Source organism: Carassius gibelio, chromosome B23 (genome assembly GCF_023724105.1).
Source record: "Carassius gibelio isolate Cgi1373 ecotype wild population from Czech Republic chromosome B23, carGib1.2-hapl.c, whole genome shotgun sequence".
Classification (NCBI taxonomy): Eukaryota; Metazoa; Chordata; class Actinopteri; order Cypriniformes; family Cyprinidae; genus Carassius; species Carassius gibelio.
Genome location: NC_068418.1, coordinates 8,145,843 through 8,160,137, shown reverse-complemented (window position 1 = coordinate 8,160,137; position 14,295 = coordinate 8,145,843). Strand labels below are relative to the sequence as shown.

Below are 14,295 nucleotides of genomic sequence, written 5' to 3'. Positions count from 1 at the left end.
TGGGAAACATGAAACTAGTTTAATTGGCTGTCACCGACAAAAGTTGTGCATACAGTTTAGCAAAAATATGGAAAACTATTAGAAGAGATTACACTCACATTCATAGAGTAAAAACATCAGTTTGTGATTCTGAGCTGTTCAGTAATCTCTGCACTACAGTATACAGATGCTCTTTCTCACTGTCTGTCCCTGAGAGAGAGAGAACATATCAAGGTTCAGTAACACACATATGCTCATCTGATTGTCAGAAACACAGTACATACAATACAACTTGACTCTTTGGTATAAAAATCTATCATATTACACAAATACTGAGCAAACTTAATTTAATTTAAATGTGTGAGTGTGTTTGGTGCAGGTATACCCTACATTATGTGAACAAAATGTCCCCACAAAGTCTCCACAAAATTCTTGTGGGGACATTTTTCAGTCCTCATGGGTCATTGGTGCTTGGAGCGATGGAACAAGAGAATTGTATTTAGAGTCATCACCCCTAGGGGGCGGATTTTACAAAACATCCCTTTTTTTTTTTTTTTTTTTTTTTAAACAAGAGTTATAAATCTAAATATTTTGACTGTAAAATGCTCTTTGAATCTTTGCATCCTCTTTACCACTCAACTACACAACATCCAGGCCATGCCTTTTATAATAAACAAATACAACTTTAAATCCTCATACTTCTTAGGAGTTCAAATTAGGGTTACTATTGTGAAGTAAACCTTAAACCATAAATAATAATAAAATATCAAACTAAATTGTGATAAAAAAAAATTATAGACACATTTATTGAAATAATAATAAATCCAACAAAACTAAACCTTCCCCCTAAAATTAAAACAGGAAATATAAAACCAAATACATTCAAAATATTAACAAACTTCATTGAAAAAACAAGTATTGTTAAAAGTTTAAGTTAAAAGTAAGTTGTCTTTCATTTCTAATAACAAAATAAATATTTTACAACGGGAGCAGAGAATAAAAATAATTTAAACATAGTTTCCTAAGGAAAATATAGTATGCCTAAACATATATATATATTGTTTTAAGAATATTTATATTCAATTATTTTATCCAGTGTAATGACATCATTCCCTCACATACAGATTAGCAAGCATGTGTTTATTTGAACGATTCAATCCTTTGGAAGTCATGATAATAAATGCACAGCAGCAGTACTGTATTTCATGTGATTTGGTCAGCTTTAACAGTCCAGACCTGGATCTTGCGTACGACAGCCCAGGTCATCTGTGCTGCGGTGACTCGGATTCGTAGACATGCCACGGTTACCGGCACTAGCTTCTGGACGGCCGCTTCATTTAACTGACCTTGCTGAAGAGAACCCAGCTTGACGAATCCGGAGCACTCCACCTCCGACTCCTTTCTGACCAGCGTTTTTCCAAGATCCACATCAGCAGAGGCCAGCTCATCTTTCCCATCCAATCCGGTTACTATCTTGACACGGGAGATCAGAACAGGTTCATGAAAGACCACTAAAATGTACTTTTCTGTGCCAATAGGAGAAACACCCCAGAAATACTCCAAGCCCTGGCTGTAAGCTTTGTCGACGGTATTGCTCTTATAGGTTTCGATATTCGTCCTAATGTCTGCTGGAGGGTTATCAGAAACTTCTTCAACGAAGTCCTCATCCTTGAGACGATTGAACGTCCCCTTGAACGACGAGTACGTGCCCATGTGCTGAAACAGAGATGGGCGGAAACGAATGACTTTGTCCTGCATCAACAATCGGTGAAAATGCGACAGCAGGAAGTCGCAGGGCATCTCTTGGTAGAAGTTATAAAGGAATCGGGCCAGAATGGGCAGATCTCTGGACTGGTAGAGTTTTCCGATGTAGCCCAGTTTGGAGAACTCCAACGTGACCCACTTCGAGTTGCCCACAGATCCGATGTGCTCACGTATACTGGAGAGGAAGTTCTTCGAACAGCTCACGTCATCCTCCAGCATGATATAGTACTGGGAGAGATTACTGCTAAAATGGAGCAAATAGGAGTAGTCCACATTTTGCTTCGAGCGGAAGGACACGCGGTCGGGAGCGTCGTTGAAGTTCCTCTTCAGTCCTGCGAGGGGAGGATAGTTGTCTTTGCTGGCGTGGATGACCAGAAGTTGACCCTTGGACAGCCGCGTGTGGAACTCATCGCTAATCTTCTCTAAAGTCTGCTGGATCCAGCTCACATCGAAGTCTGCAAGAAGGACCACGACGACCATATGATCCAGCTCTTCCTCTGAGGAGGCCGAGAAGATCGACTTCAGAGTGTCCTGAAGATAACTGCCCTTTGCCCTCTTCACAGACGAGAGCCCCACCGTCAGGTACTCTGAAAAATGAGGAAACAGCAGGGATGTGAATACACAGGTCTGGGTTTCACCGAGCTCACAAATTCCTATTCGAGATGTTGCCTTATTTTTCAGAGAGAGAGAGACCTTTAACACACCTTCATTTATATTTACACTATATAGACATTCCTCATAAACATCTATTTTCTCAGACGTACAATGATAAATACACATATAGCAACTCAGAAACTCGTACATTCTCATAGACGTAACGAACAGTGTTGTGGGTGACGCGTTACAAAGTAACGCGTTAGAGTAGCTACTCTAATTACTTTTTTCCTGAAATGTGTAACTTAACGCGTTAGTTTCGTGCGGAAGTAATCAGTAACTTCGTTATTTTTTTAAAAAAGTGATCCGTTATTTTAAGGAAGGGAAAATCCCGACTGCAGCCTGCTTTTTGTCAGACAGTAGTCCTAGGTCTACTGTGCCACCTGCGGATGTATCAGCGGAGCCGAAGCTCTGTGATCGTAAAGTCAATGGCTGTGATGCGGCTGTGCCCTGCGCCTGACCCTGTGTGTGTGTGTGTTTTTTTTTTTTTTTTTCGAACTCCCGTCTAGATGGCAGAGAGGACAGCGTTTGGTTTATTGAAGTACGCACATTATTTTCAATTTGTCAACGAAAAAGAAAATAACATAACGGTAAAATGCACACTATGTGAGTGACACTTTAATAATAATTAGTTCGGCTATTAAGCGATTTGTCATTTGCCTGTGTGGCAGTGAAGGATTTAATTCGGTTTGTTATCATTTTTGTTTGACAGGCAGCTGTTAATTTCTGTTAGATCTTTGGCTGGCTGGTTGTTCATCATTTCTAAATGGATTTAAATCTGCAAGCCTGTTTAAGGTTGTGTTTACAAGTAAGCATACTTGTACTTTGATAACTGCATTATTTAAAGTTAAAGAAAAATCAGGAGTTATCTTGTGGTGCTCATAATATACAGTAGCCTAGGCTAACCGGGCTGGGTAACGTTAGGTGCGAATTTTGATTAATAATATGTTCTGTGATAATAAATAAATAAAACGCCATGTGGAATAGCCTATTGCTGACAGTCTTTCCTGTTATTGTTATCCTGCAGTGTTAATTTAGTCGGATGACTGACGTTATTCATTGTCGGGAGTCACGACTTCTAGGTGCATTTAAAGGGGCCGGGGGCTGTGTCTGTCGTGTGTGAGCCGCTGCAAACGGCTTTTAATTTTTGGTAACGCATGAGTACTCTAACGCGTTACTTTTATGAATAGGTAACGCTGTATCATAACTGATTACTTTTAATTGATGGTAACGTTGTAACCTAACTAACTACTTTCCAAAGTAACTATACCCAACACTGGTAACGAAGTATTGAATAAAATAATCTAGACCAAAATAACCCAAACTTATCACAAAATATATAGTCATGTACTAAATTAAAAATGGCAATAATAACCAGAATGCTGTGACTTTTTTAAATTAATTTCAATCATACACAAATGATGATCAGTAAAACCATTTGGAAAAATATTGGCTTTTAAAACTCTATTCGAATTATTTTTACTTGCATAAAACCTATCCAACCTCGCAGCACTAATATGATCATGAGAGGCTTTAACCCATGTATACCATTTTACTGTTGGGTGTTTCTCCCTCCAAACATCAGATAAGTCATATTTCCCTATAATACTGCTTGATGAATTAGCAGACTGGGGATACGGTTCTTCACCATTTTGGTCTAGTGTAAAATCTAAAGCCAATCTAAACCCAAGAACCATACATGCATTATCAAAAAATTTTAATTAACTAGATCATTTTTTACAAAATTCTACCCTTTCGGCTCCATTATAAGGTGAGTAAACATTTATGAAAAGAAAGGGAAACCCCATTAACTCCACCTATACAATCAAAACTCTGCCCGTATCTATCTCATAGGAAGATATATTAGTCATATTAAGCTTCTTTAAAATAGAATTGCAACACCTCCACTTAGATTTGAGCCATGACTTCAGTTTGGGTCGCTATGGGTTTCTTGAAAAAAAAAAAAAAATAAAATCTATATGTTTGTTTTGAATCAATTCATACAGAGCGGCTCTTTTACTATATTTCCTTCCTCCATTAAAATTTATTGTCCCTATTTTTATGCTCTCCATGAAAAGAGAAAAAATAGAAAGACAAACAATCAGAAGAGAACAGAAAAGAAAAAGAAAAAAAGTACCCTTTGTGACTTAATCATTATGTATATTGCTTTTTTTTGCCATTCTTTCCCTTTCCATAATTTTTGTCACATGTCTAAATCTAACTCGGTTCTTCTAATCCTACAGTCTTCTTATTTCACCTAGTGATCTCACAAATCTTTCAACATCAGGAAAAAAAAGTCTTGACATCAAGTCTTTCCAAAAGTTTCATCCAAGAAGTCATTAATTTCTTTCACTTTGTCAACTGAACATCACCACTCTGAGAAATGACGTCAGACATTTCTGAAAGACTGTCATCATCAGCTATTTTTTACAATTGTTTCTTCACCGCTTATATCCTGATTATCACCCTTTCGTGTGAGTCTCCATCTCAAACACCCGCCAAAACAGTGAACAAAAAAACCTCAGCTAATACTATTTTGGGAAAAAGATGATAAGACCGTGAGAAACTCCCACACCCCAAACTTCACACTCACAGCCACGCCCCACTCGCTCCACACAGAGAGAGAGAGAGAGAGAGAGATAGAGAGAGAGCAAGCTGGTGAACAGGAAGAAGCTGATGGAGCTGGAGACGAGGGCGAAGCAGGGAGCCAGGGTGGAGCTAGAGACCAGACTCGTCTCTCCCAAAACAGGTCCAGTGACGAGACCGGCTCCGTGAGCACCAGAGCTGTAGCTGTATAACGGTTACAGTCGCTCACGGTCAAGGAGGATCTGCTCAGCACAAACTCAATAAATGTCCCTTGGGAAACCATCGTAGGAAAATGATGTGCAATGTGGTTTAGTGAGTCCAGAGTGATAAAAAGTAATCAGATTATTGTCCAGGAAATGAGTGTGATAGGCTTTCCATAACTTTGCATCAGACACTTTTTAATTCACTCTTCTCTGTCATGACTGCTAAAAACAAAGTCCTTTTAAAGAGCCGATCTTGCCAAATGCTCTTGTACTGGCAGTTTTGTATGTAGTGAGAAAAGCTACTGTGCCATGGCCAGAGAGATTCGATTCCTAGAGTTAATAAATTACTTTACTATTTTATATTAATTATTTTTATATTTCAGTCTCCTAAGTGGACAAAAGGACTATTTTAATTGCAATATTAATTCTGCTGCAGTTATTTCTGAAGATGATCTAAATATTTGACATTTATTATACCCCCATTTTAATCTGCTACAGCTACAAGATGACCACAAAGCTGATTCAGTCCAACACAACAGAGAAGTCCAACGCAAGACAACACAGCATAATCTTCTAGATATTGTTGAACCCGATCAAAACATCAACACCAAGGGTGTCAAACTTAAAAGGGGTTGCTAAAAAAAGAGGTCAATAAAAAATAACAATGTTTTGTGTAATGCAATGGGTTTATGTGGTTTAAATAAAAAATAAAAAACACACATTCTTTTCTGAAAAGCGAGGTGTGCTCTGATTTGCCAGCTATCAACCATTTGACGTGGTTGACTCTTATCTTTTATAAAGAACTTCTGCAGCTTCACAGATCGTCTTGCACCAAGAGCTTGTAACACTCCAAAGAGAAAGGAAAAACTGAATCGCATCATATAAACCCTTTAATTATGGGGGGCCCAAACCCTTGCAAAGTTTAGCTTCAACCTTAAGTAAACGCAACTAAAGTACATGCAATGCCAGCTAATCAAATCCTTCAGGCTGATTTGAAAACTACAGGTATGTGTTTGTTAGAGCAGAGTTTGACACCACTAATCTACACGCATGTAGATATAAACAGATAACTTACTCTTGAACGGCTGGAAGACTCCTGCCAGAACCTTAATGGAAACGTTGAAATGCAGGTAATGGCCCTTAAGATCTTCCACCCAAATCTCCTTATCCCAGATCCAGGTCAGTGACCCCTGTAGCAAAAAAAATAAAAATTATATATATATATGTGTGTGTGTGTGTGTGTGTGTGTTTATATATATATATATATATATATATATATATATATGTGTGTGTGTGTGTGTTTATATATATATATATGTGTGTGTGTGTGTGTTTATATATATATATATATATATATATATATATATATATATATATATATATATGTGTGTGTGTGTGTGTGTGTGTGTGTGTGTGTTTATATATATATATATGTGTGTGTGTGTGTGTTTATATATATATATATATATATATATATATATATATATATATATATATATATATATGTGTGTGTGTGTGTGTGTTTATATATATATATATATATATATATATATAGCAATTACCAGGGTTCAAGCTCTTAAGGCATTTAAGCACATAAGGAAAAAGTCATTACATACTATTTAGCAAGGCTATAACCACATAAATCAATGATTAATGAAGCATTCTTGGCAAATCCAGGAAATTTACCATAGAAATATGATGTTTTTTAATGTTTACAACTGTTATAGTGCCTCCTGTTTTCCAATCTCCTTTGCATTCTCATTTATAATTAACTTAAAATACAAAATACCCAAAATAATTTGCCTGGCTCACGATCGAATATGAGACATGCCTTTTGTCCAGTCACTGCAGTGACAGCTTTTGTACTTTATTTTCTTCTTCTTTTTTCAGAGAATGTAGAGAACAAACAAGACAGGAAGTTCAACATTTAGCTGGTTGGTTTTCTGTTAGTTTCTTGTAACCACACCATCATGTGGATAAATGGCCTATTGTCTTCACTGACAACCATTCCAGAAGCCGTGTATATGCTCTAAACCTTTTCAGAAGTTAGTCAAAAAAAGATTTATGGCTTTTGTCTTGATGCTTCATACATTTTATAATTTTCTTTATATCGGATCTGTTTATGTGAAATGTGTTTCCATGTCACTATTCTCTTAAACTGCTTTTTTAATGTAATGGGAACAATTCTCACTGTTGTGAGAGATGATGTTATCAAAGTTGAAAAAGAAAATTCATTAACAGTATGATTCAAACGCACAGGAAATTCGACAAGCTATGATCGAAAGATCAAGGTCAACTTGTGGTGTGCCACAGTTGGAGGCTAACATTGACTGTCACGGCATCACCAGCCTCCTACACTCTTCACCATCACCCGATCACTAATCACAGACACCTGCATCCTCTTACCTCACCATTCAAAAACACCCTCTGAAATCATGCAGAAAACTATTAATGTTAACTTAACCTAATCTCATTCCAAACCCGTTTCCTTTTGTGGAAGATGATGGTATTTTTAGCCCATGTTATTGTATGAGATTCAGTGGAAAACTGAATGTAAAAACAAAAACAAATTGCAGTTCAGTCGAAACCTGGTAATTATCCTCCTCTTTTCTATACTGCAGATAAAAGAGAATCATGTTTGGTACAAATAAAAGCATGTACAAGTGATAATGGGATTTTTTTTCCTTTATTTTGGGTGGGGTTATTTAATGCTATTAATATTTTTCCTTTCTCTTTGGAGTGTTATAACCTCAGTTTCAGTAACAGTCAGTGTTGAAACAGTCATGTCTGTGAGAAAGAAAAAGCACGTTATTTGGCCTTCAGAAAGTAGATGCATTTAGGAATCTTTAAGATTACTCACAACAGAACAGCAACACATTTTACAGAGGACCGTTTGCGAATCTAGGAGAGGAGGTCATTCTGACTTTGCACATCAATCTGGTGTTTCTAGTCAGCTACTGGAAGTATGTTTTCTTAATAGTTTAAGTATTTGCTATAGACCGTTAAAATGCAGAACTTTGCATGTGTGTGAGACACAGTGGAGTCAGCTGTCTTAACCGTCCGTGTCTTGTGTACTTCAAACACACACGATCTTCATCACTATCTGTCACTTGACTCTGTTCCTCTTTCAGCTTGAACTGACTGTAAAACTACGGACATTAACCCCTTATTAGTCAACCCACATTTTTCGGGCATGGAGAGAGAAATGAAAAAAGTTTCTGCTCATGATTCTTTCTGACTAAATACATAATCAACATTTGTTCACAAAGCTGACACTTCAAAGTTTACTGTTCAGGAATCAGAATCACTCAGACTGTTATGATAATAGAGATATATAAACTCAAACATAAACACAAAACAGCTATGACACATTATTCTTTTATTTATCATTATTCTTTTGTTTTTATTCCACGTTTATTGTGGTATTTCAATGTTTCGAGAGCGATCAAGCAGTGATCTCAATTCAGTCTCTGTTTGCATTTAGCCCTTATTTATCAAAAGTCTCACTATAAAAATACAACCAAACATTTTCTTACGACCTTGCGTGATTTATTGTGACAGAAATACATTACGAAGAAGAAATGCACCTGCTATTAGTAGCATTAGAGCTAATGTTAGCATCAAGCTACATCAGACAATTTATGAAATTATTAGTAAACTTTTACTCAAAACTCACTTCAAATCCTGATCGAGTGTTTGTAATAACTTCCTTTTGCGATCACGGGCTGAATTTGGTCGTTTACTGTTGTAAAAATATTAGCATTTCACAATATTAGCACAAGTTAGCATTTCAGATGTACATTATTATATTTTCTAAAAAAAAGTCTCAGATCTCAAGAAAATCTCATACCAAGCTTTACTATCGTAATCGCGGGTTTATTATTCAGATATTTCGTGTGTACAGAGGATTTTCAGTGTTGTTATGGGCAGATAACAACCAGGAAGTGTGCAGGAAGCATGTGACACGATGTGGCGGTGTCCGGTTATGACACTCTAAGATTGACAAGGTGAAGGACCAATCAGAGTCTGTCAGACACACAGCCCGAGCACACTAGTGATGGGAAGTTCGATTCTTTTCCGCGAACCGGTTCTTTCGGATGGTTCGATTCAATAAACCGGTTGAAAAAAACGGTTCATCGGTTCTTTCACGCTCGACGTAATGACGTCATTGGCGATGACGTAATGGCGTCACGTCTATCAAACATTCAAATATATAAAATCAGTAATCATAACTTTAGTCAGTTAAAACCTCATAATCATGAAAAGTTTACATTTGAGTTTTGCAACAACACCTAAATACAGTAACAGCAATAATGTGCATATGAGGATTTAAGTCTTGAAGATATAAAGTAAATAAATTAGGTGTCATCAGCGCAGAAACCATGATCCACTTACTAAACATAATCCATTGCGATGTATTTGTTATTAAATGAATTTATGTTTCGCCAGATTGCCCTTCATCCAAGCCCTCGAAATACCCGCGCTCATAACATTAGTACAGAATCAGAATCAATCACCAAAAGAATCCCTTCGGTTCAGAGACATGCTGTGAGTCAGTTGGCTTCACGCTGAATCGCGCATGCGCAGTATCATCAGTTCATCGGTTCTCAATTCGGACGCGTCCGACAGAAACGATTCTCGGTTGAGTGTACTGATGATCCGAAAACCGAAGCAACCGGTTCTTGACTCGAGAACGAGAACTGCTCCAGCAGTGGGCGTGTTTGTTCATTATCTGGCTCGGCTCGGTGTTCATCTTCAGTTCGGTCTTCACAGCAGTGTACTGTTTGAGTAAATGGATTACCCCGGGATATTGGTTTATTCTGACTCAGAGGGAGTGTCAGTCACGTTAAAAAAGTTAACAGCTTAAGTAATTTGTGGATTTATGCTTATTGGAGACGTGAACCGTTTCAAACGATTCAGTTCGATTTGGTGAACTGGTTCAACCGGTTCACTAAGAAGAACCGGTTAAATTGAACGATTCGTTCACGAATCGGCCATCACTAGAGCACACAGGACTGTACACACACAGATCGCTGGGAGAGGCTGTTGATCATCAGATCGCGTAAATCAGTTGAAAATGAACAGAAATGATGATTCTGTCTTAAGAAATATGAAGTAAACATCAGTAAATATATCCATATATCTCCGCAGATATGCATCTTTTGTCTATAAATCCTTATTGACGCTGTTCATTGAGTCTATGTGATTGTGAACACAAATAAACCGCTGCTGACGTGACTGAATGAGTGGTGAATTTCTATTCAAAATGTGGCATAATACTGATTTATTATTTTGCACTCCTGACATAAATCACTAAATAACTATCGCTGTAGCAATGTTTTATCAAAACATTGGTCAAATATCGAAGCTAGAGTCTTTAAACTTTCAATTGATGCACAGTTTGTCCAGATTAAGTAAGAGACTGATGTTTAACGTGCTGTGAAAGTGAAACAATAATAAACTGGGGCCGTCGGCGATGTTTGAACACAAAGGGGTTTTAACTGTCTTTACATTTATTTTGAAAGATTAAGCTAGTGATTATGAAAGGGGTGTTACATTTCTGACGAATGCTTGCGGTGTTCAGCCAATCACAATGCACTGCAATCACAGTTGGCCAATCAGAGCAGACTGTGCTTAACACAAGGAGGGACTTTGTAGAAAACAACGCATATGAGAGAGACGGGGCATAGAGGACCTACAATAATGTACAGTATTTGAAAAATAATGATAATTGAAAAACAATAATAATGCATGTCAACATATTCTGTTACACCAAATACACAATATAATGATCTTTAAAAAAGCATCATATGACCCCTTTTAAGTCTCAATATTTTAATAATCATGCAGTTAGAACAAGCGAATACCTTGAGGTGTCCCGATTCTGCTCCCTGCATGTAGATGTAGACCCTGGTCAAAACGAGAAGACCAGCTGCTAGGAGGAAGACTTTTTTCAGATGGCATCTCATCCCACACCGTCTTCTGTTAAGACACACAGGCACTTTAATACTGTACCACCAACATTTAACACACAGGATGGGCTTCAACTCCATATGCTGTTCTTCCAATATGTTTGATTGTGTTTAATCAGTAGCTGCATTGTTCAATTATTCACATGACCCAGTTTGAATAATTAATGGCCGATTATGAACCATTCAGCTCACACATTCAACACGGTCATGTAGAGCGGCAGAACAGTGCTTCTCAAACTAGCAAGTCACCATCCACACAGCAGGGAAACGTTGCAAAGGGAGTGTAAAAATAGAGATGTCGGTGAATATGAAAATATATTCTAAGGATGCAAAATTCTGTTCTTGTTGGGGTTTCATTTTTATAAAATTTTTCCATGAATCGGAGACTTTCCCTGTTTAATACTGAACTGTGCTGAGAAATATAGCATATTCATTTAGTGACAAAGAATAGCTTACTAATTCAATTCTATATAAAAAAAATTTCTCCTGTCATGCTCATGTAAAGCCAAGACCCCGGTGACTTTCCCTTGGTAAAACAAAAACATGTTTACATGGAGTACAATATTCCCCTGCAGGAATTACTGTAGTATAACCAAATGGTCTGGTTAGTAAAGCAGCATCACCACAAGGACGAGTTAGACAGCAATTAATAAAAGCTTGTTTTCAAAAACTTTAGCAGTTTAAACATGGGTGAAATCTCTTTCTCCGTATATTTTAACTGTAAGTTCTTTAATAGCCTATAAACATGTTTTCCACAGCATGTCACTGTTTGCTTTCCATTGTAACTCCCAAAAACATTGTATGCAGGCTATGCAGCACAGACATATCCACAACATGTCCTATTTTCATTTGAAAACCCAGAATAAGTTAACTGTGGAAGTGATGTAAAAAGGAAAAAAAAAAACATTCAAAAGCCTAAAAAGTTACAGGGTACTGGCTTTGTGGTAAAGGAATCACTGAATGTTTACTGGAAAAGGATTTGTCATTATGTATGTTTACAGATAAAGCATGAAACACTGCCTTTCTTTAAACTGTGACTCACTGTTTCTCATGAGCAAAGGTGAACTTTGCCTCTACACTATTACCATTGTGCTCTCTATTTGCATTGGATGAAAGCACACGTGGTTCCAGAGCTACATCATTTGTTATTTCTGAGTAACTTACAAGTAAGCAAACAGAACAATGTGTGGAGAGTAAACCAGGCGAACTGGTTTTAGGTACTTAGAAGATAATACATGTGTGTGAGTCTGGATTTTAACCATGAAAACCAGGTTCATTTGCAATTTAAATCAGATAGGGCAGTAGTTTTGTTTAAAAGCCTCTATAAGGTTGCATAGATGACATGAACATAACCATCTTTAAGCCTTTATATTGAAAGCTAAGATATGTGTGTGTGTGTGTGTGTATGTATATATATATTTCAGTCTCTCATTTGGGGTTGGGGTTAATTAACTGTCACTCACGTTTTTGAAGATAGACTTAAATGTGCATGATACAAACCTAAATTTTTATAATTCATGACTGAAAACATTTTGTAACATGATATTGATGTACCATTTCCATGGTAATGCAATGTCTGATTTAAAAATGGGTTTTAAAGGATGAATTTTGAGATTTTAAGTTTTCAGTTGATATATAATTTCAGATCTTGATCTCTTTACTTCATTATAGACTTTCTTTAGTTATTTAATCACATCATGGCAAGACATAAATAAATGTTAAACAACTTTATTATCACATTGTGTTCCTGAAGCTAGTATAAATTTGAGTAGAAGCCAAAATCTCACATCTGCTTATTTGCACCTGCATTATAATCTCTCTCACACACACACACACACACACACGAGGTTTACCGGAACTCAGCCTGAGCGACATATGCAGGTGCTGGTCATAGAATATCATCAAAAAGTTGATTTCACCAATTCCGTTCAAAAAGTAAAACCTACATTTTTATAATTCATGACTGAAAACATTTTGTAACGCGATATTGATGTATTTACATTTGGTTTCTAAAATGTGATAGAGGAAAAGGCAACGAAGAAGTCTTTTTTTTTTAAACAAAAGGTCAAAACTCCTGTTATAATGTAGATTTTTGAGGGTGCACTCTTTGTCATAAATTAATCTATTTTCCTACATCATTTTTAACAAACAAACATTGGTAAAATATATATTTAGGAATTAGACCTTTCCAACGATATATAGTTTGTCAAGATTAGATTAGATTGTAATAAGTAAATTTATGCGTCCCGTATTCCTGACGGGGTGACAGTTAAAGGGTTTTAATGATGTCTTATTTCTTATTTCTAACGGCGAATAAAAAAAATGACCTAATTTCACATTTGAAATGCAAAGATGTTAAATTCGATAAGCCCGAATTTCCCGTTCGAACGTTCGAAACGCATCTTACGTCAAAAAAATCTAATCGAAAGTATGTGGAAAACGGATATAGTTGCAAAATGTCTAGTAGACAAGTAGTGTAAGTTTTGACACACAGAGACAGTTCATGTAATTTAATGAAAACCACGTACCTTTATATCACCTACAGCCTTGTACAGCGGGATAAAGCCAACATTCAAAATGATATTGAATGTAAAGCGAGAAACCCCGGCGTCTCTGGAGGAGTTCACACGAGTTTATTCACTTCCCAGTGTCCTTTGATACGGTCTTTATTCCCTTCAGTAAAGTGTGCTGTGGGTTTATCCAGAGGATCATAATTCTCGAGCTGCTGTCGTGAGGAGTGGTTATTGTTTGGCCGAGCAAAGGTTGGATGAAACTTGTCAGAAAGGCTGTTGAGAGAGTCATTTCCTTGTCAGACAGTGGGAGTTATAAGCGTCGTAAAAATAAATGGTGTCATAAATATAAACAGATTTTGATCTCTTTACTTCATTATAGACTTTCTTTAGTTATTTAATCACATCATGACAAGACATAAATAACTACATAAATAAATGTTAAACTTCTTTATTATCCCATTGTGTTACTGAAGCCTGTATAAATTTGAGTAGAAGCAAACATCTCACACCTGTTTTTTTTTTGCACCTGCATTATAATCACACACACACACACACACACACACACACACACACACACACACACAGACACAGACACACACACACACACACACACACACACACACA

General features: G+C 36.9%; 1 protein-coding gene across 2 annotated transcripts; it reads right to left on the bottom strand.

Annotated features, from left to right (window-relative positions):
• On the bottom strand, nt 1-14,277 carry LOC128011538 (alpha-1,3-mannosyl-glycoprotein 4-beta-N-acetylglucosaminyltransferase C). Of its 2 annotated transcripts, XM_052594045.1 has the most exons (5): nt 14,181-14,277; nt 13,687-13,944; nt 11,054-11,168; nt 6,262-6,376; nt 1-2,330 (listed from the first exon to the last, which is right to left on the bottom strand). In XM_052594045.1, the coding sequence occupies exons 3-5, from the start codon at nt 11,153-11,155 to the stop codon at nt 1,183-1,185; spliced, it is 1,365 nt and encodes a 454-aa protein (XP_052450005.1). In that variant the 5' UTR covers nt 11,156-11,168; nt 13,687-13,944; nt 14,181-14,277; the 3' UTR covers nt 1-1,182. The 2 variants fall into 2 exon arrangements, with proteins under 2 accessions (XP_052450005.1, XP_052450006.1); XM_052594046.1 differs by lacking the exon at nt 14,181-14,277 and having other exon boundaries at nt 13,687-14,140.
• Between the last annotated feature and the right edge of the window lie 18 nt (nt 14,278-14,295).